Consider the following 24,694-nt stretch of genomic DNA (forward strand, 5'->3'; position numbering starts at 1 on the left):
CAGGGAAGCCGTTGCTCCCGAAGTAAGTCCTGATCGCCCTTCCCCCTCACTTTCCAAGTCACTTTCTGGCAGGGGGCCCGGCTCGGGGGGGCGGAGACACAACAGTCGCGCACCACCATTGATCTTTTTCTCTCCCCCAGCCTGGTGCTGATTGCATCACATGCTGCCCCCTCCCCCAGGTCATGATGACTGAGGAATTCTGGGAGTTGAAGTCCACAAGTCGTAAAGTTGCCAAGGTTGCAGAGCCTTGCCCTAGATCGCGCCCCTTCCCCTCCCCCCCCACAGTGCCATCAGTTAATACAGCATGTAACATGTAGCGTGTAACATCTGAAGGCAAGCCGTTCCACTGGTATATTGCTTTCACTGTAAAGATAAATGTCCTGACACTGAGGACCAATGAACTAAATGGAACGGTTTGCTTTCAGAAGCTGTGGATGCTCCGTCACTGGAGGTTGTTAAGAAGGGCAGGGGTGGGATTCAAATAATTTAACAACCGGCTTTCTGCCCTAATGACTGGATGGGTGGGCGTGGCCATGGTGGGCGTGGCCAGGGGGCATGACAGGCAGCACTCCGCCTCCTGCACTCCCCCCTCTGGGAGCAAAAACATGCTGCGGGGGAACATGGCACACACACACACACACACACCCTGTTTTGGACCTAGTAGGACACCCTGCAGCCTCTTGGGAGCAAAAATGGGCCGTGGTGGGGAGCATGCCACGAATCCCCCACGCCCTGTTTTGACCCTAGGAGGCCGCCCTGCATTTACCTGGCAGCCAAAACGGGGCACATGGGGACTCCTGGAAAGGGTGGGGTGGGAAGGTGCGGAGCCAGCCAGCAATTTAACTACCGGTTCGCCCGAATCGGCTCGTACCGGCTGAATCCCACCACTGAAGAATGGGTCAGAAAGCTATTTGTCTGGGATGGTATATAGGTCTCCTTCTTGTGCAGCGGTTTGCACAAGAAGTCCTCCAAGGGTCCCTTCCGACTCTTATTCTGTCACGAAGACAACGTGATGATTGTTACTATCCCTTTACGCCTCAAGCAACTAATGGATCTTTCTCCCCCGTACAGTCCTCTAAGGGAAAGACTGACTATGCTGCTCTCCCAAGACATGGATCACCACACCGCGCCTCTTCTCACCCCAACCTCAGGTCTCCTGCAACAAAACCACTCGCGGGCAGAAACCTCGAACCCTTTGGGAAGCCATGAGGCCACCACTTTGTCCAAGGAGCCTGGGTTAGAGAAAAACAGTACAGCTTCACAGTACGAGTTGATGACTGGAGAAATTATCATTGCCAGCTTGCTTTGGGGGATGTTATGGTTATTCTCCGTCTTCGGAAACTCCCTGGTTTGCCTCATCATCTACCGGAGTAGGAGGACTCAATCAACCACCAATTATTTCGTGGTCTCCATGGCCTGTGCAGACTTGCTGATGAGTGTTGGGTGCACACCGCTCGTTCTGTTCCAGTTAGCGTCCGACGGATGGACACTGGGGAGCATGATGTGCAAGACAATCAGGTATTTTCAGTACCTCACCCCTGGGGTTCAAATTTATGTCTTGCTTTCCATCTGCATGGACAGGTTCTACACTATCGTCTACCCGCTAAGTTTCAAGGTGACGAGGGAAAAAGCCAAAAAAATGATTGCGGCGTCTTGGATCTTCAATGCGGCCTTGATGTCTCCAGTTTTCATTTTTGGGGGTTTGGACAGAGACCACCACTGCCGATTTTTCCCTCCTTATTCTTGGGATGGCGCCGTTTATAGCATCATCCATGTATTAGTAGCTTTCCTGGCTCCGTCGGTTCTCATCATTTTCTTTTACCAAAAAGTCATCAAGCACATTTGGAAAATTGGGAGCGAGGGCAGAACAGTCCGGAGGACGATGAACGTGGTCCCTAGGACAAAGGTGAAAACCATCAAAATGTTCCTGATGCTAAATGCTCTCTTTCTGGTCTCGTGGCTCCCATTTTACGTGGTTCAACTGTGGCACCCGCTTGAGACCTATCGTAGGAAAAGCTCCTTGGTCTTTTTGATGGTGACTTGGATATCGTTTAGTTCCTCAGCCTTGAAACCTACGTTGTATTCAGCATATAATGCCAACTTCAGAAGGGGGATAAGAGAGACTTTCTGTATGTCCTCCATGAAATGTTACCGTAGTAATGCCTATACTATCACAGCCAGCTCCAAGATGGCCAAGAAAAATTACGTGGGGATCTCAGAATTCCCCGTTGCGCCAAAAACTGTTTCCAAAGACACCATATACGATTCTTTCAACCGAGAAGCAAAAGAGAAAAAACTTGCCTGGCCTATTAATTCAAACCCACCAAACACATTTGTATAATTAATGCCGGCGGTCCTTTCAAAGGCTTTTCCTTTGAACAGATGCCATCTACATGAAAGATTTCCATACAATTGAGCAGGGAAAATAAATGTTTTGTTTTACTGAGTCCATTGATTTTATCCTACAGCGCATTGTTTTTAAAGCTGCAGACTTCTTTAGAATAACCGTTACAGTCGGCACCGCCAATGCATTCTTGCTCTCGGCATTTGAACTGATTTCTGACCAATTAGCGCAGATCAGGCCATTAAGTAGAAAGGAAGGAATGGATCCAATAAGAATTTTGCAATGGAATACTTCTTTTTTTTCACACCTGAAAACTGGGTTTGTGTGTTCCAACAGTCCCTGTTTTCAGAAATCCTCCCCTGATAAAGTATTGTGAGAGGCATACCATTAATTGTCTGGTAGGTTTTGTTCTCATCCCCTGAATTTGTAGACATTAAATGGAGAAGAGAATCATTTTATCATGTACTATTATGACCCAGTTCACCTAGGGCAGGGGTCCCCAACGTTGGCAACTTTAAGCCTGGTGGACTTCAACTCCTGGCTGGGGTATTCTGGGAGCTGAAGCCCCCCAGGCTTAAAGTTGCCAAGGTTGGAGACCCCTGACCTAGGGAAAGGCAGGCTTCGATAAAACCCTTTATTGCTCTGTTAAGTCCACAACAAACGACCCTACAATCAGTGGTGGGATTCAGCCAGTTTCAGCTGGTTCGGGCAAACCACTTGTTAAACTGCTGGCTGGCTCCTCCCCTCCCCGCCCCTTCCAGGAGTCCCCATGCTCCCTGTTTTGGCTCCCAGGTAAGTGCAGGGAGGCCTAGTAGGCCCAAAATGTGGGGGGCGTTTTTGCTTCCAGGGGGGTGCAAGAGGCCGAGTGCTGCCTGTCACACCGCCTGGCCACACCTACTATAGCCACACCCACCCACCCAGCCATTAGGGCAGAGAACCGGTTGTTCAATGATTTGAATCCCACCACTGCCTACAATGGTCAGGGAAGCTCCAGCCCTGAAGGCCACAGTCCCACAAACAAAAGCCAATAATCACCACAGCCACATCGCAAAGGCAGAGAGGAAGTCCAAAAACAAGAGGCAAGTCCACAAGGGGTAAGTCATAGACAGGTTTCAGGGTCTACAGGGCAAGGGCAAGAGTCCACAAGCGAGGGTTGAAGCAGTGGTGAAATCTGAACCGGTTTATTACCGGTTCGCTGGCTGCGCATGCGTGCTGTGTGCGCACATGCCCAGTGCACCCCACACACCAAATGCGAGGCGCCATCCCAAAAGGAAGCATGGGGTAGGTAGAACAGCACGTGGAAGGGTGATCAGCTGTGGCAGGCGATCTTTTTTACTTTTAAAAGCATTTTTTACAACTTATTTGGACGAATAGGTGGTAAAAAATGCTTTTCAAAGTGAAAAAAAAGGCTCGGATGATCGCGCGGCTCAGCTGTGATCGTCAGAGCCTTTTTTTACCTTTTAAAAGCATTTTTTAAAAGAAGCGGCAAGCAAGCAACCGGGCGATTGGGTGGGCATGGGCGAGGGGGGGGGCAGGGATTTTTGCTACCGGTTCTCTGAACCACCTGCTGCCATCGCTACCGGATCGGCTGTTGCCGTCCGAACTGAGAGCATTTCACCCCTGGGTTGAAGTTCACAAGCAGAAATACGATTCAGAGCAGAATTTTTTGCCAAAGCAAAACAACTCTTCCCCACAAAGCAACGCTTCCCCCTGGCCTCTGCTTAAATCAATCCAAGCGAGGTGTTGCTTGTGAGGAGGGCCAGGATGGCCTTCTTCCGAGCATCCTCACAGACCTCCTTTGAGCTTGCCTCCGCTCCACTCTCCATGCCCTCGGATCTTCCTCATCAGAGGGGATTTGTCGCCTCTCAACACCACTGCTTGTCTGCAGCCGATCCTCCCCCGGTATTTGTGAGGTCTTGCAGCTCCCCATCCAGTTGATCACCTCCCCCAATGCCTGAGGGATCTGGAACAGATCATCCTCAGCTCCTGGCCTCTCCAAACATTCCAGGGAAGATGTGCTATTCCCATTGGACTGTCCCGGTTCCAACTCATCATCCCTCCTCTAAACTGGGATCCACAGGGCCATGACATGTAGAGTTAAACAACAGTGGCAGAAAATGCCAGTTGATGGTTTCTGCTTTTCCCTGTAACTATATTTATTGACAATAGATGGATTAACAATAGAAAAAAAAGACCACCATAGCGGTTCCTCAGACTTGCAAACTTTTAAATATACAGGTGTGCTGATAGGTGGAAAGTCTCAATCTCATCCTGAGTCAGAACCCAATCTGGCCCATATTAATTAATCAACGAACAGCAGCAATTAATCAATGCATTTTGGTACATTTTCATTTATTAGTCAAATACAATCAAGGTGCTCATTATCATCGTGTAAATTATGGAGGAAGTAGAAGCAAAAATGGGAACCATGTTCCAGGAACTTCAGTCCTGTGTGTGCAAATTTTTCACCACTGTTATCTTGTGCACGTAGACATTTCTGTGAGCATTTTTGGAGAACTCTTGCGGCTGGTTGACTAAAACTTTGGAGCCAAGAAGCCGGTCTGTGGCACTAACACCACACACGTATGTCGTTGAAGAAATGAATTATGAAAGGGGCAGCAAATTACTCTGCGTCATTTTGTGCAGCCAAATTGCAATATGGGTGATATCGCAAACATCCAGTCTATAGATCTTCACAGAAGACAATTTCAAGAACCTTCAGCAATTGCTACCAATTCAGGGTGCGCTCCAATCGGAAGATTAAGTTCAGGGTCAGATTAGAGAACTAAAAAAAAACAAACCCGCTCAAATTTACTTTGGATTTATTTTCAGGCCTCCTTATTCTACTTGGCAACCCGAATCTGAACCACCGCTGAATACCATTTGAAATCAGTAAACAGCTGTATAATTGCACATGTAATGTAACTCGCTGAAACATGCTTGGCCAGAAAATTCAGTATTTTTGCCACATTCCCAGGATTTTTAAAGGGGAGTCGAGGCAATCAAGAAACATATTTTTTTGTCCTTTTTTTTTTTTTTTGTCCTTTACACAGTCGCCTTCTGAAGTCTCCAGGAGTCAGTTTCCAATTGAAGGAAAAGCTCCAGGTCGCCATCAAAACTCCCATTACCATAAGAGACTGCAGGATATGGATCGGGAGACCTTCAGTGTAACACAAATATTTGTAAAGTTCTAGGCTGCCATACATTCTTGGTGCTGCAAGCCGGCTCAGGTTCAAAACCAGTCAGTCCTCAATCTTCTCCTCTTGTGTCAAGAGGCAACTGGACTTTTCTGGGGGTTTTTTTTGAAGACGTTTTGCTTCTCATCCAAGAATGAGCTGAAGAAACTTCTTGGATGAGAAGCGAAACGTCTTCCAAGGAAAAAACCAAGAAAGTTCCAGTTGCCACTTGAAAAAGCACCTTTGAGACAACCGTGACCTGGATGACTTGAGATCCTCCATAGACTTCTCCTCTTGTGTAACTGTCAGTCCCACATGCCTACCCCTCAGGCCCCGAAGAGCAGCAAAAGACAAAAACCTCTCTCAAAACTTCTGGAAACACTAGAGCAGGGGTCTCCAACCTTGGCAACTTTAAGCCTGGAGGACTTCAACTCCCAGAATTCCTTTTAAGTCCTCCAGGCTTAAAGTTGCCAAGGTTGGAGACCCCTGTTCTAGAGCACAGTTTTTCAACCCTCAGCAATTTTAAGGTGTCTGGACTTCAAGTCCCAGGAAGCTCCATCCAGCAAAATGCTGACTGGGGTTTTCCGGAAGTTGAAGTCCCCATATCTTAAAGTCTTGAAAGCTAAGAAACACAGAGTTCGGGGATTAAGCCTTGGCTTTGAAAAATTAAGGCCAGCGTATCAGAGCCTCGGATTCCAAAACAGATTTGCAAAGGAAGAATTCACAGCTTCTTTTGAGGTTTTACAAATACTGCAATTTATTGTTTATTCCTTTTAGCAGCTGGATAGCAGCTTGGCGTCACAGTGTGAAGAAGGTTGCACATTTTACTCACGTGCCATAAAACGACTGAAAAAAAATCACAATCTTCCATACAGAAAAAGAAGCTTTCATTAAAACAGTTTTGTTTTAATACATATAAACAAAGTATGTTCGTTCATTGTTGTTGTTTTCTGCGCTGCTGGGTTTGGGTGTTTCTGACATGATGTTTCAACCCTGCCCTCTCTGTCGGTAACCCGGTAATAAAGGACGGCAGAGGCTTTGTTACATCCGTTTTAATACAAAAGGGTAGACTTTGGGTCTCACAATAATTCAACTATTTTGTCCCCTGCAGCAAAAATACACATTAGGGTGTTCGGTTGTAAGTTGCCAATATTAGTCCCTTCCCAACACTCAATACTACAGGCGCACCGATCCCATGGAACGGAAAATACAAAACAACCTGGATGCTACATTCATTTGCTAGCCTTTCTCCACAAATTCGCAGGCCCTTCTTACCCTTTTGTGTCAATAGCAGACAATGTGGTCTGTAACCAAGAGAGAGAAGGGAAGGGGAAGGGAATAGCCAAGCTGCTTCTCTTCCCCTCTTTCTTTCTCTAGCCAGCTAGGTGGGGTATCTTCCTTATCTTCCTCCACGACTGCATTGAGCGGAAGAAAGGGGGGGGGGAAAACAAAAAAGATTAGAATGATTTTGACTCATCAACTCCTATGAATAAGCAGTCTAAGCGCAGACGCAATCATGCAAGTTTAGAAAATATAAACTAACCCACGACATTTCGCTGCTGAAGAGTTATTCCGCTGCTGCTCAAATGACTCATTCGCCTACCGTGTTTCCCCCCCCAAAATAAGACTGGGTCTTATATTAATTCTTGCTCCAAAAGACTCTTTAGGGCTTATTTTCTGGTTAGGTCTTATTTTGGGGGGAAATACGGTACTAAATGCACCCATCTGGCTGACAAACTTAACTGGGGCTTATTTTGGGGGTAGAGCTTATATTACGAGCATCCTGGAAAAAATCATGCTAGGGCTTATTTTCCAGTTGGGCCTTATTTTTGGGGAAACAGGGTAGTTAATGAAGTCTTGAATTTAGCACTGAACTTCATTCAAACGGTCAACTCAATCCACAAAGGGTTGGTTGCGTGCTAAGACAACGACAGCAGCATCACACCAGGCACCCGCGATGCGACACACCATGAACACAATGATCTGCGCATGCAGCGGCAACTAAAGAGGGGGTTGCTCAGCCAAAAAAATCCCACGGTTGCAACCTCACACATCCTAACAATCCAAACCAGTATCTGCAGGCAGGGCACCCTCGCTTATGTACATAATCTTACGACGGAGGTGACACGGGAGTCAAAGATTTTCACAATTCCACAAGTACAAGGCTTAACTCCACTAGTTCAGAAACATCAGAAGGAAAAGAAGGCGGTGACATATTGGCCATGTACAGCAAGATACTATCAGCATGCGCTATACCGCTATTTTTCAAAACTTGACCGCTTAAGGTCTGCGGACTTCAAGTAGCAGAATTCTCATCAAGGGCCATGCTGGTTAGGGAATTCTGGGAACTGAAGTCCGAGCATCTTAAAACGGCCCCGCTTGAAAAACACTCTGCTATATATACGTTCAATGCAAAACAGGCTATCCCATGAATAATAAACACTACTTCTCTGTCTCTATAGTATTTTCCTTAAATAAACACTAAATACAGTAAATAATGAAAACGAAATCAAAAGCATAATTACAGGCCTTAACACAACAAAGGAGAGTTTGGTGGCCCAATCCCTAGAAAAGGTCTCCCCGCTTTTTCCCAGCCACCTCTACCCACAAAATGAAGTTTCTAATACATCTTGGAATAGACTTGGGGCTGACGTAATCTTGGGCCTTTCCTTCTCTGCTTCAAGCAGATATTCCTGCAGACAACAGGGATATTGTTGAATTAGATCAAATGGGTCAAAAAGATTTTACTTCGGCCCTCTTGGTGTCCGGCTCATTTTGAAAGTCAGCTCAAACTCCCAACTGCAGGACAGCTGAACGGTTGATGTTGCTGAACGGTTGATATGGCCAAGGATGGGCAACTTCACACGAAATCCGTAGATTACTGCTTTTTTTTTAAAAAAAAATCATCTTGGTTGTTGTTGTTTTGAAATATGGGCTTCAGTCTGCTTGGATTGACCTTCACCCTGTAAGAGAAAAGAAACGTGTTTTACATTAGAGTTTTATGTGGTCAGACCCCAATTCTGCAAGGGGGTTTGTTTTTTGTTTTGTTTTTTACAGCCAACTAAAATATGTACTGGACCAGGGGTAAAATCCTCCGTGGGTTGCCACCGGTTTCACTCTCCACGCATGCGTGCTGCTCACCAAACACACGCATGCACACCGCATGCCAAACACATGCTGCGCGCACATGTATTCACACTGCATACCAAACGCATGCTTCGCGCGGAAAAAGGAGCCGTTTGAAGGTAACTAGAACAGCGAGGGGAGGGAAGAGCTGTGCCGCACAATTTAGATTCGCTAGAAAGCAGGATTTCCTGCTTTCTAGCGAATTTAAATCGCGCAGCACAGCTGATTGTCGGAAATACTGATAGCTTTTTTTTTACTACCGGTTCACCCAAACCGGTAGCTTTTATTACTACCGGTGCGTCCAAACCGGTGCGAACCGGTAGCATTTTACCCCTGTACTGGATGCAATCCTTGCCCGAGAATTCTCACATGGGGTGGAAGTTAAAGGCAAGAGAAGGAGCACAGCACAAACGTGATGGCATGTTGGCTTTTGTTCAGACCCAGATCCAGCTGAATGCTACACTAGATGGAAGCAGCAAACAGGGGTGTCGTTTCCGAGGAGCCTGGAGTGAAGCTCCACTCCCAGTATTTTCATTTGTAAGCCACAAGAGTCGTAAGCCAAGGCATTCCGCCTTTTTCGCAGCCACCGTGAAGCAAACATGATGGTTGTAGTGCGCCAATTCATATGGGTGGGTTGTTGTTTTTTTTGTTTCCTGGAAATCGATCGAAAAGGCTAGAAACCGGCAAAAACTGTCGTAGATGATGGCCAACAACCATGATTGTGGAAATCTGCAACCAGCTGAAAAGTGAGCCAGTAGCCAAGCACTCGAAATATGGTCATTTTTCTGGGGAGGGGGTAGAGTGCTGACTTCCAGAACTGGGCCATAAGTATCTTTTTTTGTGGGGTGAGGGTCCTCCTGGTAGCAAGAATTACTGGTATTAAAGATTGCCAAGGAGGTCTGGGAAGAGCTTCAACCTCAGCCAGACCTCTGATCTAAGCAGCCTTTCTTCTTTGATAGATGTTGTGGCCCACCAGTAGCCAGGAGAGCTGGCAGCAGAATCAGTGAGGCGGTTGGGGAGGAACATGGGCCAGTCCTGGGGGCTGGGGAAAGCTCGGACGAGGGCTCTGCGTTGGAGGCAGAGAGGGAGATAGACAGCAGTGAGGCAGAGGAGCAGCTGGAGCCCGTTCCCAGTGTGTGCATGCACAGAGCTGCCAGAAGACAAGAACAACTCAGAAAGCAGGGTCGACTTGGGAGTAAAGCCACGCTTTGGAGATGATTGGCCCCTCCTATAGGAAACAAAAGAGGAGTGAACGGGGAGGGGGCTTTTGCAGGAAACAATTCATTCGTTCGGTCGTTTCAAGAATGGAAAGTTCTGTTCGTGACTCTAAGAGACTCTGTGCCAAGTTTTGCCTTACTCTGCGTTTGGAAACCAGTTACGTGGCAGCTTGCTAAGCGAGATAAGGTGTGTTGAGAAATACTCCTTTGAAAAACTGCTTGGACAAGCCTTGCTGACTGTGAATGAAAGTAATTCACAGTCATGTAAGTAAAAGAGGTTTTGCCAGGACCAATTCCTGCTTCTTGCGTTTTAAGGGAGCCTAGGTCAGAACCACAGGTGGATGGCAGCCACCGGACAACCATCTCCTGGGATGACCAATGGATTATGACCTTTTTTTTTCTCTTTTCTTTTTTTTTTTTTTGTCAGCCTGCCTGCCTCTGCCCACGGCCGTAATGAAGTGAAGAATTGCGTAAACTGGAGCTTACAGGAACTGTGGCTGTTGGCATCGCTCTTTACGGCTCTGGCCATCTTGCCTGCATTCTGCTGAGGCTTGCTTTGCTCTTCTCCGCTCAGGAGGGCTTTAATTTCGGAGGGGATTTTTCCTTGGTCCATTGCCATGCACCACTGCTTGTACTGAAAGACAAAGACGCAACACAAAAAAAGAGACGTTAAACCGTATTCCAAGGTTTTAGAACTTAGAGGTTCCCGACATTTATTGATCCTGTGTTATAAGCTTTGAAATAAATTCTAAATGTGCCTAAATAAATCCAGGTTTCGGCATTTTGCACAATTTCATGAGCCGTAAGAGCAAGACTCCACCAAAGATTCAGTATACTGTATTTTTCAGAGTATAAGACGCACCTACCTTTTTTGGTGAGGAAAACAAGAAAAAGAAATCTGCCTCTGCCTCCCAGCAATTTTGCCTCATTTCAGCAAACAGCAAACAGCCTGCTTTACTTTCATTTTCGTTTTCAGCATAGCTTGATTAGCACAAGAAAAAAAATCTGCTCCCAGCAATTTACCGCCTTGCAGTAAGCAGCAGAGGCCTGCCCAGCAATAGGCCATGGCAATCCCTGCAGCCTGAAACAGCTGAGAGTCGGGGACAATCAACTTGTGCTAATCAGGCTGTGCTGAAGCTGAAATGAGCTGCTTCTTCTTGCTGCAAGGAGGTAAATTGTTGGGAGGAGAGGCCAAAGGGTGGGGGCCAAAGGGTGGGGGCCAAGTGGGTGGGCGGGTCTACATTTGGTGTATAAGACGCACCCAAATTTTCACCCCCTTTTAGGGGGGAAAAGGGTGCGTCTTATACACTGAAAAATACAGTAGGTAGTCCTTGACTTACAACCACAATTGAGCTCAAAATGAAGTGAGACAGTTGTCCCAAAGGTGCTTTTTTCAAGAGACAATTGGACTTTCTTGTTTTTCTTTGAAGACGTTTCACTTCTCATTCAAGAAGCTTCTTCAGCTCTGACTGGATAGTGGGGAACGGAAGGATTTATACTCCTTGAAGACAGCTGGTCATTTGCACCCGAGTGGTGCAAACTCAGGTGACCTTGACAAGATAGATATTCCATACACTGCCAGGGGGCCTTAACGACTCTCTAAAAGGATGCAAATTACCAGCTGCCTGCAAGGAACCTAAATCCTTCCATTGCCTACCATCCACTCAGAACTGAAGAAGCTTCTTGGATGAGAAGCGAAACCTCTTTGAAGAAAAAAACAAAAAAGTCCAGCTGCCTCTTGGGGAAAAAAAAAGCACCTTTGAGACAACCATGACCTGGATCAGGGGTCTCCAGCCTTGGCAACTTTAAAGACTTGTGGACTTCAACTCCCAGAGTTCCTCAGCCAGCAAAGCCAAAGCAGAGCTGGCTGAGGAACTCAGGGAGCTGAAGTCCACAAGTCTTAAAGTTGCCAAGGTTGGAGATCCCTGACCTGGATGACTGAGAATCTGCATTAGACATCACTGCAGTTGATAAGTTAGTAACACGGTTGTTAAGTGAATCTGGCTTCCCCATTGAATCTGGGATCCTGCAAAAGGGGATCCCATGAACTTAGGACACCGCAACGGTCGTAAGTATGAACCCGTTGCCAAGCATCTGAATTTGGATTACGTGAGCATGGGGACGGTACAAAGGTTGTTAAGTGTGAAAAATGGTCGTAAGTCTTTTTTTTTTTCAGTGCCTTTGAATGGTCACTAAATGAACTTTGAACTGTTACTGAGTGAACTGTTGTAAATGGAGGACTACTTGCATCCTGCAAAGTTATGTGCTCTTCTTTCAAGCAAATGAGAGGGGCAAGGAAACAGACGCGAAGTGTGCAAAAATTTAGGCAAATCTGCCTAGCGCCTGCATAACATTACATTCTGCTTTTTATGACCCCGAACAACAGCTGCCATCCTCCAGGGCCTTCATTTATTTTTTAAAAAATAATTTTTATTAAACAGATTTTTTTAAAAAAGAAATATTAACACTTTCGTCTTTTCAACAGTTTTGCGTCGGTGATCAATACTTACACATTTTCTCTCTCTTATCCTAATGTATCTTTTATACATATATTTCTAATATATCATATATATATATATATATATATATATATATATATATATATATATATATATATATATATATATATATATATATATTTATTTATATTTGTTTTCTGAGGTTTTCACGGGTGTTTGTATATAGGTCTTTGGTTGTTCGGGTTTTCTCCCGTGTAAAATTGGAAGTGTCTTGGCGACGTTTGTGAAGTCTCATTCGTCATCTTCAGGCTTCAGCTTCGTGCTTCTGGGAGCAATGTGTGATCGCAGCTGTTTCTTCCTTTTAACTGCTAGTGGGGGTTTGAACTGATTGGGTGGGAGCTTGGCTGTGTTCTGATTGGATGGAGGTTTTTTTGTGCTCTGATTGGATGGGGGTGTGTCCTGTGTTGGTGGGGGCTTGGTTGTGCTCAGTCTAGTCTGTGCTGCAGGGGGATTTGAGCTGGTGAGCTGCATAGCTGTTGTTTGGCTTTGTGGTGGTGCTACATCTTCATATAATATAACTTCATATAACTTCACTAGCAGTTAAAAGGAAGAAACAGCTGCGATCACACATTGCTCCCAGAAGCACGAAGCTGAAGCCTGAAGATGACGAATGAGACTTCGTCGAAACGTTGCCAAGACATTTCCAATTTTACACGGGAGAAAACCCGAACAACCAAAGACCTAGATAGATAGATAGATAGATAGATAGATAGATAGATAGATAGATATATAGATATAGATATATATATATAAAGATATATATATAAAGATATATATATATATATATATATATTTGTTTTCTGAGGTTTTCGCGGGTGTTTGTATGTAGGTCTTTGGTTATTCGGGTTTTCTCCCGCGTAAATATATATATCACTATATTATTCTAATTATTTTATTTACATATATACTTTGATATACACGTATACCCAATTTCCTTTCCACAATTTTTGTTTCTTCCTATTTGTTCTTCTATTTCTACTTTCGGGCCTTTTAGGGCCTAAAAGGTCAAAGCTGCCGTGATTGGCAGAGTCGTGGCTTTCGTTTGTCTTTCATTTTCAAGCAATTCCACACAGCTTTTTAAGAAACAGCTCTCAAAGCCATTCAGACAGTAAATATGGGCGATGACAACAAACTAAAACTTCTGCCCTAGTTATCACGTGTTCTTCCTTGAACATTTTGTAGGTGACAAAAATGGTTCTTGGCAGTTTCCCACTTTCAAGATGTCCCACCAGTGGTTGGAACTATTTGCCACTATTTGCCTGGAGCTGCTGAGCTCCAGGCCCACAGAACAATGAGGCAAGCAGGGCTAATCCTTACGCCCCACATGGGACTCCATCTGCATGAACCTTGAGCCCACAATGCTAGGGGGTCCATCAGACCTCTACAACTATGTGGATTGTTACCTATCATTACATGCATTGAAAGTTTGCTGGTGTGACAACTGGCAAGAGTCAGCCTGCAATACTGCATTCTAACCACTTTGCCACTAGGAAGGAGAAGAAGGGAGGGAAGGAGGGAGGGAGGAAGGAATGAACAAAAGAGGAAGGAAGGAAGGAAGGAAAGAAGGAAGGAAGGAAGGAAGGAAGGAAGGAAGGAAGGAAGGAAGGAAGGAAGGAAGGAAGGAAGGAAGGAAGGAAGGAAAAGAAAGGGAAGGGAAGGGAAGGGAAGGGAAGGAAGGAAGGAAGGAAGGAAGGAAGGAAGGAAGGAAGGAAGGGAAGGAAGGAAGGGACGAAGGAAGGAAAGTGGGAGGAAGAAGGAAGGATTATGGGAGGGGAAGGGAAGGGAAGGGAAGGGAAGGGAAGGAAGGAAGGAAAGGAAAGGAAAGGAAAGGAAAGGAAAGGAAAGGAAGGAGGAAGGAAGGAAAGGGAAGGAGGGAGGAAGAAGGGAAGGGAAGGGAAGGGAAGGGAGGGAAAGGAAAGGAAAGGAACGGAAAGGAAAGGAAGGAAAGGAAAGGAAAGGAAAGGAAAGGAAGGTTAGGGAAGGGAAGGGAAGGGAAGGGAGGGAAAGGAAAGGAAAGGAAAGGAAGTGAAGGGAGGGAAGACAGGAAAAGGAAAGGAAAGGAAAGGAAAGGAAAGGAAAGGAAAGGAAAGGAAAGGAAAGGAAAGGAAAGGAAAGGAAGGTTAGGGAAGGGAAGGGAAGGGAAGGGAGGGAAGGGAAGGGAAGGGAAGGGAGGGAAGGGAAGGGAAGGGAAGGGAAGGAAAGGAAAGGAAAGGAAAGGAAAGGAAAGGAAAGGAAAGGAAAGGAAAGGAAAGGAAAGGAAAATAGCACTTAGACTTATATACCACTTCACGGTGCTTTAAAGTCCTCTCTAAGCCGTTTACAGAGGCAGCCTATTGCCCCCAACAATCTGGGTCCCCATTTTACCCAACTTGAAAGGATGGAAGGCTGAGTCAACCTTGAGCCTGGTGAGATTCGAACTGCCGAATCGCAGGCAGCCGGCAGTCAGCAGAAGCAGCCTGCGGTACTGCACTCTAACCACTGAGCCACCGTGGCTCAATCCAATGGGGGTGGTGGTGGCTTGTGGATCACCAGGGAGCCAAGCTCTGCAGGAAGACACCGCGGGAAGAATGGGAAATTTCAACTACCCCGACATCAGCTAGGAATCAATCTCCAGGGGCGACCAATTTTACCTCAGTCAGAAAACTCAGGAACTTAAAAAAAAGAAAAAAAGAAAGAAACTTTTGGGGAAAGGAAGGAAGGAAGGAAGGAAGGAAGGAAGGAAGGAAGGAAGGAAGGAAGGAAGGAAGGAAGGAAGGGAAGGGAAGGAAAGGAAAGGAAAGGAAAGGAAAGGAAAGGAAAGGAAAGGAAAGGAAAGGAAAGGAAAGGAAAGGAAAGGAAAGGAAAGGAAGGTTAGGGAAGGGAAGGGAGGGAAAGGAAAGAAAGGGAAGGGAAGGGAAGGGAAGGAAAGGAAAGGAAAGGAAAGGAAAGGAAAGGAAAGGAAAGGAAAGGAAAGGAAAGGAAAGGAAAGGAAAGGAAAGGAAGGGAAGGGAAGGGAAGGGAAGGGAAGGAAAGGAAAGGAAAGGAAAGGAAAGGAAGGAAGGAAGGAAGGGAAGGGAAGGGAAGGGAAGGGAAGGGAAGGAAAGGAAAGGAAAGGAAAGGAAAGGAAAGAAGGGAGGAAAGAAGGAAGGAAGGGAAGGGAAGGAAAGGAAAGAAGGGAGGAAAGAAGGAAGGGAAGGGAAGGGAAGGGAAGGGAAGGGAAGGAAAGGAAAGGAAAGGAAAGGAAAGGAAAGGAAAGGAAAGGAAAGGAAAGGAAAGGAAAATAGCACTTAGACTTATATACCACTTCACGGTGCTTTAAAGTCCTCTCTAAGCCGTTTACAGAGGCAGCCTATTGCCCCCAACAATCTGGGTCCCCATTTTACCCAACTTGAAAGGATGGAAGGCTGAGTCAACCTTGAGCCTGGTGAGATTCGAACTGCCGAATCGCAGGCAGCCGGCAGTCAGCAGAAGCAGCCTGCGGTACTGCACTCTAACCACTGAGCCACCGTGGCTCAATCCAATGGGGGGGGTGGCTTGTGGATCACGAGGGAGCCAAGCTCTGCAGGAAGACACCGCGGGAAGAATGGGAAATTTCAACTACCCCGACATCAGCTAGGAATCAATCTCCAGGGGCGACCAATTTTACCTCAGTCAGAAAACTCAGGAACTTAAAAAAAAGAAAAAAAGAAAGAAACTTTTGGGGAAAGGGAAAAGAGAAAAGAAGAGGGAAAAGGCAATTACCATTTCCAGTTCTTCTCTAAGAGCACAGATGGCTCTTTCCCGGCTTGAAACCAGCTCTTCCAGATATTGGTACCTCAGTTTCTTCCTCGCCCTGCATTCCCTCGCGCTCTGCCGGCTCCGCTCGAGCTTGGCTTTCAAATCTATTTTAGCTGGTTTACGGCCCCGTTTACCTGGTTTCTTCACTTTGCCACCAGCTACCTGAGGTTAAAAAAAAAAAAAGGTAAAAAAAATCTGTCGTGAAGGATGTACGCAGACAGGTTTCTCTGGAACGACTATGAGGGGGAAAAAACAAAACAAAACCCGAGCATTAGAAACTCCCCAACTGTGAGGGAGACAGATTTGAGGAGCCTAACGATAAGCCAGCCTTGCCTGAAACCACAAACCTTTCATTCCAGTTTAATCTAGGCCTTAGCATCCCTCGCCAATTCGCACTTTTCTATGCGCTACACTGTACATGAACTCTTGCGCCTGCGAGGTGCCCCCGCCTCGCAGGAATGGCCCACGTCGCTACCAAGAGCCGGCCTCAATGACGGGTCTTGGGACCCACAGAGGTGGCATGCGAGAAGAAAGAGCCTTTGGGGGTTTTTTGACAGGGTATTTTTAAGGGGTGGGAGGGTTAGGGCGGGTGATGGGGGTAGCCCGTCGGGAGGGAAACCAGTTCCAGCGCATGCTCGTGGCGACTATCAAATGGGTTCGGAGGTTATGGGGGGGGGAGTGTGTTCCTTTGTGTGAGGGTGAGTCTATTTGCACGGTAAGTGGGAGGGGCAGATATGGCGGAAGGGGGGGATCGTATCGACGTAGGGGGTCACGCGTTCGATGTATGCAGGCGATCGCGTGCCCCGATCCCCCTGACTTTTCCCGTTCCCCGGATGGTCAAGACCCTCAGAGCCTGGGCCTTCGTCTGATGTTATGCAACGCACGGTCCGTGGCCAATAAGGCCCCCCTAATACATGATCTGATTCAGGGGGGTGCCGCGGATATTAAAGGCGTTACGGAGACCTGGTTGGGCACTGAAGGGGGTGTGCCCCTGGTTGAGATGTGCCCACCGGGTTTCCGTGCATTCCATCAGCCGAGGGCCCAGGGTAGAGGTGGAGGGGTGGCGGTTGTTACTAAAGAGAGTCTAGAGCCGAGGGAGACCACTGTACCTCAGATTGCCGGGTGTGAATCCCTCTTTGTGAGGTGGGGTCATAGATGTCAGATGGGCTTGCTGGTCGCGTACCTGGCTCCTTGCTGCGTGACAGCTGCCCTGCCCGAGCTCCTGGAGGTGCTTGCCGGGGTGGTAGTGGAGACCCCCAGACTTTTAGTCATGGGGGACTTTAACTTGCCATCTGCCGGCTCGTCATCGACAGTAGCTCGGGAGTTCTTGGCCTCCATGACGGCCTTGGACCTGACTCAAGTAGTGGATGGCCCCACTCACATCGGGGGAGGCACACTGGACCTGATTTTCATCTCTGGTCAGTGGTTGAAGGATCTGGACTTGAGAGATATAGTCACAGAACCTTTGTCATGGTCAGATCACTCTCTCCTTTGCCTGGACTTTCTGACCGCTACCCAACACCGCAGGGAGACGGAACCATTACGTTGGTACCGTCCCAGGCGCCTGATGGACCCAGAGAGGTTTCGGACGGAGCTTGGGCCACTTCCTGAGGGTCTGGCTCACGGCACGGCAGAGGAACTAGCCGCAGCCTGGGAACGGGCTGCGGCTGGGGCTTTAGACCGTGTCGTGCCTTTGCGGCCTCTGACCCGGCGCAGATCCCAACCGGCTCCTTGGTTCTCCGAGGAGCTGAGGGGGATGAAACGCCGGAGAAGACGCCTAGAGAGTTCCTGGAGGTCCAGCCGTTCAGAGGCTGATCGGACACTAGTTAGATCCTATACTAGGACCTACCTAGTGGCACTGAGGGAAGCGAGGCGTTGCTACGCCTCCTCCCTCATTGCGTCGGCAGATAACCGCCCAGCTGCCCTGTTTCGGGTGACCCGCTCCCTCCTTCACCAGGGGGAGCGGGATGACCTGTTGCAGGGACGTGCTGAGGAGTTTAACGGTTATCTATACGATAAAATCGTTCAGCTTAGGGACGGTCTGGACCAAAATTCGGATGGGGCATCTGAGGGCGGTCTTGGTGATGTTGTCTGGGATGAGTTTGACCCTGTGACTCCCGAGGACATGGACAGGTTGCTGGGTAGATTGAATGCCACCACGTGTTTACTGGACCCGTGCCCCTCCTGGCTGGTGCTGGCCCCTCAGGAGGTGACACGAGGCTGGCTCCAGGGGATTACAAGCGCTTCCTTGTTGGAGGGAGTCTTTCCGGCCGCCTTGAAAGAGGCGGTGGTGAGGCCCCTCCTCAAGAAGCCTTCCCTGGACCCGGCTGTTTTAGGTAATTATCGACCGGTCTCCAACCCGCTCATGCGAAGGTTGTAGAGAGTATGGTGGCATATCAGTTTCCCCTGCACCTGGAGGAAACTGTCTATCTGGACCCGTTCCAGTCCGGCTTCGGCCCGGTTACAGCACTGAGACGGCTTTGGTCGCGTTGGTGGATGATCTCTGGAGGCCAGGATAGGGGTTGTTCCTCTGCCCTGGTCCTATTAGACCTCTCAGCGGCTTTCGATACCATCGACCATGGTATCCTGCTGCGCCGGTTGGAGGGATTGGGAGTGGAGGCACCGTTTATCGGTGGTTCTCCTCCTATCTCTCCGACCGTCGCAGACAGTGTTGACGGGGCAGAGGTCACCCGCGCGCCTCACTTGTGGGGTGCCGCAGGGCCGATTCTCTCGCCTTCTGTTCAACATCTATATGAAGCCACTGGGTGAGATCATCAGTGGCTTCGGTGTGAGGTACCAGCTGTACACTGATGACACTCAGCAGTACTTTTCCACACCCGGCCACCCCAATGAAGCTATCGAAGTGCTGTCCCGGTGTTTGGAAGCCGACGGGTCTGGATGGGGAGAAACAGGCTCAAGCTCAATCCTCCAAGACGGAGTGGCTGTGGATGCCGGCATCCCGGTACAGTCAGCTGAGTCCGCGGCTGACTGTCGGGAGCGAGTCATTGGCCCCGATGGAGAGGGTGCGCAACTTGGGCGTTCTCCTGGATGAACGGCTGTCTTTTGAAGACCACTTGACGGCCGTCTCCAGGAGAGCTTTCCACCAGGTTTGCCTGGTGCGCCAGTTGCGCCCCTTTCTAGACCGGGATGCCTTGTGCACAGTCACTCACGCCCTTGTGACGCCTCGCCTGACTACTGCAATGCTCTCTACATGGGGCTCCCCTTGAGGGGCATCCGGAGGCTACAGTTAGTCCAGAATGCAGCTGCGCGGGTGATAGAGGGAGCCCCTCGTGGCTCCCGAGTGATACCTATCCTGCGCAGGCTGCACTGGCTACCTGTGGCCTTCCGGGTGCGCTTCAAGGTGTTGGTGAACGTCTTTAAAGCGCTCCATGGCATAGGGCCGGGTTATTTACGGGACCGCCTGCTGCTACCGAATACCTCTCACCGACCCGTGCGCTCTCACAGAGAGGGACTCCTCAGGGTGCCGTCGGCGCGACAGTGTCGTCTGGCGACGCCCAGGGGAAAGGCCTTCTCTGTGGGGGCTCCCGCCCTCTGGAACGAACTCCCCCCAGGACTCCGTCAACTTCCGGACCTCCGAATCTTTCGCCGCGAGCTTAAAACTCACTTATTCATCTGCGCTGGATTGGGTTAGTTTTTTAAGTCTATGGATTTTTAATGGGTTTTTATTTTTAAATTTTTAATTGTGGCCAATTTAATAAGTTTTTTAATTGTATTTTAATCGTATTTATAGTGTATTGTGTATTTTTTACCTGGCTGTGAACCGCCCTGAGTCCTTCGGGAGAAGGGCGGTATACAAATTTAAATAATAAATAAATAAATAAATAGGCCGGTATTTCTCCGTCTCAGCAGCTTTTTAAACTAGGCCAGGGGGTCTGCAAACTTGGCTCTTTTAAGACTTGTGGACTTCAAGTCCCAGAGTTCCTCAGCCAGCTTTGCTGAGTCCAGGGGTCTGCAAACTTGGCTCTTTTAAGCTTTGCTGGCTGAGGAACTCTGGGAGTTGAAGTCCACAAGTCTTAAAAGAGCCAAGTTTGCAGACCCCTGAGCTAGGCCAACTTGAATTCTCAGAATTCCCCAGCTGACTGAGGAAGCTGCTGAGTTTGACAAACACCAAGACCCTAATTTTTTATTTTATTTTTTAGAATTTTCTGCTTCTATTATTTGACATCCAGAGTACAAGAGCATCACAGGTGGCATATTGAGCATCCTGAATAAAATGATTGATCCTCACAAGTCATGGCAAGCAGCGCCAGTGGTGGGATTCAAAAAATTTTTTTTACTACCGGTTCTGTGGGTGGGGCTTGGTGGGTGTGGCAGGGGGAAGGATACTGCAAAGTCCCCATTCCCTCCCCACTCCAGGAGAAGGATACTGCAAAATCCCCATTCCCATCCCACTCCAGGAGAAGGATGCTGCAAAATCCCCATTCCCATCCCACTCCAGGAGAAGGATACTGCAAAATCCCCATTCCCTCCCCATTCTTGGTTGAAGGATATTGCAAAATCCCCATTCCCATCCCACTCCTGGGAGAAGGATATTGCAAAATCTCCCTTCCCACCCCACTCCAGGAGAAGGATACTGCAAAATCCCCATTCCCTCCCCACTCCTGGGGGAAGGATATTGCAAAATCCCCATTCCCTCCCCACTCCTGGGGGAAGGATATTGCAAAATCTCCATTCCCATCCCACTCCAAGGGAAGGATACTGCAAAATCCCCATTCCCTCCCCACTCCTGGGGGAAGGATACTGCAAAATCCCCATTCCCACCCCACTCTGTGGCGAGCCAGAGGTAGCATTTGCCAGTTCTCCAAACTACTCAAAATTTCCGCTGCCGGTTCTCCAGAACCTGTCAGAACCTGTGCTGGATTTCACCCCTGAAGCAGCAGTTTTAATTCAAGTGGACTCTTCCATTCCCTTACAGGAACAGTCCTAGAGCTTTTGTTTGCTTGTGTTTCACCCATGTTTACAGTATGGTGTTTATATTTATGTTTGTTTATAAGTCACTTTGTAAGGAAGATCTACTTTGGAAGGAGGAACCCTTTCAATAAATAACAAACAATTGGGAGTAAGTTGATTCATCTAAATCCTGAATCAGAGTACTAAATATCATATTTGGAAGAACCTTGGAAGTATTCTTATTTATTTTATTTATTTATTTATTTATTTTGTCACACAGTATTTATAAGCATAAGCATGAAATAACTATACAATATAAAAGCATACATATAAGTATGTAATAACTATATTAATTGGATATAACAAAAGGAAACAATAGGACAGGAACGGTAGGCACGCTTGTGCTCTTATGCACGCCCCTTACAGACCTCTTAGGAATGGGGTGAGGTCAATAGTAGAGTTTTTGGCTGAAGCTTTGGGGATTTCTCACTGTATTTTATTTTATTCTCACTGTAGTTTATTTTTCTTTTAAATCATAATTGTCTCCGAAAATCAGTACCAGAAAAAACAGATTTAAAAGTTTGATGCAAAGGCTTCAGGTAAGCAATGGTCCCAAACGAGAAATATTAAAACAGTTGTTTACTTTACAATCAGTCCACATTATAAAACGTTGCAGTTTATTAATACACGAAAACATATCCGGACACTCAAAACAACGACCGTCATCAAAGCCACAAAATGATTTTGCACCATTCACTTTGCAAATGCAACAGTTTTTAAACTGCCATGTAACAATTTTGCGGTTCTAAAAGCTACAATTCTGCTTAATTAATTAGCACAAACATAATGAGCACCAACCTTTTTTTTAAAAAAAAAAATCTACCTGTTACGAATACATGATCCCACTTTTTCAGGGAGAAACTACCCTGAAATTTTTGTTTCATTGTTTTACATAAACATTTAGATTTTCTTTACTAACTGAAATTTCTCGCCAAGACAGACACAGACTTCAGAGGATAATTAGAACTGCAGAAAAAACAACTGCTACCAACCTGCCTTCCATTGAGGACCTGTAGAGTCAAAAAGAGGGCCGTGAAAATATTTGCAGATCCCTCGCATCCTGGACATAAACTGTTTCAACTCCTACCCTCAAAACGACGCTATAGAGCACTGCACACCAGAACAACTAGACACAAGAACAGTTTTTTCCCGAAGGCCATCACTCTGCTAAACAAATAATTCCCTCAACACTGTCAGACTATTTACTGAATCTGCACTACTATTAATCTTCTCATCATTCCCATCACCAATCTCCTTCGACTTATGACTGTATGACTATAACTTGTTACTGGCAATCCTAATGATTTATATTAATATATTGACCATCAATTGTGTTGTAAATGTTGTACCTTGATGAAGGTATCTTTTCTTTTATGTACACTGAGAGCCTATGCACCAAGACAAATTCCTTGTGTGTCCAATCACACTTGGCCAATAAAAATTCTATTCTATTCTGTTCTATTCTACAGCAGTTCAACGAGGCGTCCTTGGACAAGGCACCACCAAGAAACCCCAGGGCTGACCAAGAGGAGGCAGCGAGCTGGCCCTTCTATTGACTTTATTGATTTCGGAAAAAGTTATATCATAAATCTCTTCATGAAGGGCCAAGGCCGGTCAAAACTGAGGCCCGGGAGAACTTTGGGACGATTTGGATGGGAGACCACGAAGAAATCCCAGGTCCAAAGCAACCCCGGAAGAAGGCGGGCAACAACCTCTGAAAGCCCCGCCCCTCCACGGGAGCCCCTCCCAACCTACTCACTTTGCTTTCGTCCATCAGGCCGCTGGGAGGGTCTCCGCCACCGTCGTCGTCGTCGTCGTCGCCGCCGCCCGCTAATCTGGATCCGGGCTCCGAGGAGAGCCCTCCATGGCAGGCCGCCGGCTGCTTCCCGTCTCCAGGACACGGCGGGGGTGTCCCCGGAGCATCTCGGGAAGTGTAGTTCCGCCCTCTTCCCCTTCCTCAGCCGGAAAGAGGAGGGCACTTCCGCAAATGGACTACAGCTCCCAGAAAGCATCAGCCGGCAGCCGTGTGAATGACGTAGAATTTGGAGGCCCCGAAGACCTTTCCCGACGCAAGGAGTCCGGGAAGCGGAACGACGGACCGTAGACTCACGAATATAAGACCATAGATCTAGATTAGGGTAGAATGACGCAAGACAAGCCTTCGCTCGCGGTTCCAAGAGTTGATAGAGCAATCTGGTCTAGAAGCAGCGGATTCCACCTCACTGCTTAAAAGAGGGAAGACCCCCCACAACAGTTGTTTATTAGATGTATATATTTCCTCTAGGTAGGAAGTGGGTGGAAATTAGTTTCTCTCCAAATCACTATAGAGCTGCAACCATCAAACGGCCACTAGAGGGCAGCCAAAAGATGTTCCTCGTGCGCCCTCTAGTGGAGGTTGGGATGGTTGCAGCTCAGAGAGTGTCAACCTATTGCAGCATAGAGTCCGAGTCATATCTTTGAGGAGTGTCCTAAAAAAAAGGTCCAGATTGGGCCTGCAATTCTGCAAGCAAAGTCTCTCCTCTTATTGGTGTAGAGCAGGGGTCGGCAACCTGCGGCTCTGGAGCCGCATGTGGCTCTTTCACCCCTCTGCTGTGGCTCCCTGTCACTCAAAATATGTGTCACAACTGCCAATGTGCAACACCCACTGGCACGCAATTTATTGAGCTTTTCAACCCCCGGTAGGCCAACCATGGATAAATCCAAGAAAAGAAAAGTTTCAGAAGAAAACAGAACGTTTAATTCAACTACATAGGCTAGTTTTGTGACCACTCAAGAAATAGTCAGGCACGGGAAGGGTTTCGTGGCTCCTGGTGTTTTCTGTGGGAAAGGGGTTCAAATGGCTTTTTGAGCGTTTAAGGTTGCAGACCCCTGGTGTAGGGTCTCCTGCTTGAGCAGGGATGGGGTGGGGGAAGTGGTGTAGGGTCTCCTGCTTGAGCAAGGGGGAGGGGTTGGACTAGATGACCTATAAGGTCCCTTCCAACTCTGTTATCTGTTATTATGTGTGTTGCTGGAGAGATTTAGAAGGAACCGGGCTTGGATCATAGAAGTGCCATTTGGACGTTTTGGAGCCAATTCTAGCGCCAAACCCTCCCAGAGTCGACCAAAAGGTGCTTTTCCCAGAGGCAAAATTTATACTCCTTGCAGACAGCTGGTCATTTGCATCCTTTTAGAGCAGGGGTCTCCAACCTTGGTCCCTTTAAGACTTGTGGACTTCAACTCCCAGAGTCCCTCAGCCAGCAAAAGCTGCTGTTTAGAGCAGGGGTCTCCAACCTTGGTCCCTTTAAGACTTGTGGACTTCAACTCCCAGAGTCCCTCAGCCAGCTGAGGAACTCTGGGAGTTGAAGTCCACAAGTCTTAAAGGGACCAAGGTTGGAGAGCCCTGTTTTAGGCAGTCCCAGAGGCACTTGGAGGCACTTACGGGACCCTCTACTGCCATCTTGTACCTTCCAGCGAGCTGTGCGTTCTCACAGAGAGGGAATCCTTAGGGTGCCGTCAGCCAAGCAATGTCGACTGGCGGCCCCCCCGGGAAGGGCCTTCTCTGTGGGGGCTCCTACCCTGTGGAACGAGCTTCCACCTGGACTTCGA

At 47.6% G+C, this 24,694-nt stretch overlaps 2 protein-coding genes across 2 annotated transcripts; one reads left to right on the forward strand and one right to left on the reverse strand.

The window, feature by feature from the left end:
* The first annotated feature begins 1,093 nt into the window (after positions 1-1,093).
* GPR19 (G protein-coupled receptor 19) lies at positions 1,094-2,341 on the forward strand. Its single transcript, XM_058190668.1, has one exon. The coding sequence runs from the start codon at positions 1,094-1,096 to the stop codon at positions 2,339-2,341; it is 1,248 nt and encodes a 415-aa protein (XP_058046651.1).
* A 3,907-nt stretch (positions 2,342-6,248) lies between these two features.
* CREBL2 (cAMP responsive element binding protein like 2) lies at positions 6,249-23,027 on the reverse strand. The gene is made up of 4 exons (XM_058190680.1): positions 22,869-23,027; positions 16,103-16,300; positions 10,350-10,497; positions 6,249-8,483 (listed from the first exon to the last, which is right to left on the reverse strand). Exons 1-4 carry the CDS (start codon positions 22,881-22,883, stop codon positions 8,479-8,481), a joined length of 366 nt encoding a protein of 121 aa, XP_058046663.1. The 5' UTR covers positions 22,884-23,027; the 3' UTR covers positions 6,249-8,478.
* Between the last annotated feature and the right edge of the window lie 1,667 nt (positions 23,028-24,694).

Source organism: Ahaetulla prasina, chromosome 7, assembly GCF_028640845.1.
Source record: "Ahaetulla prasina isolate Xishuangbanna chromosome 7, ASM2864084v1, whole genome shotgun sequence".
NCBI lineage: Eukaryota > Metazoa > Chordata > Lepidosauria > Squamata > Colubridae > Ahaetulla > Ahaetulla prasina.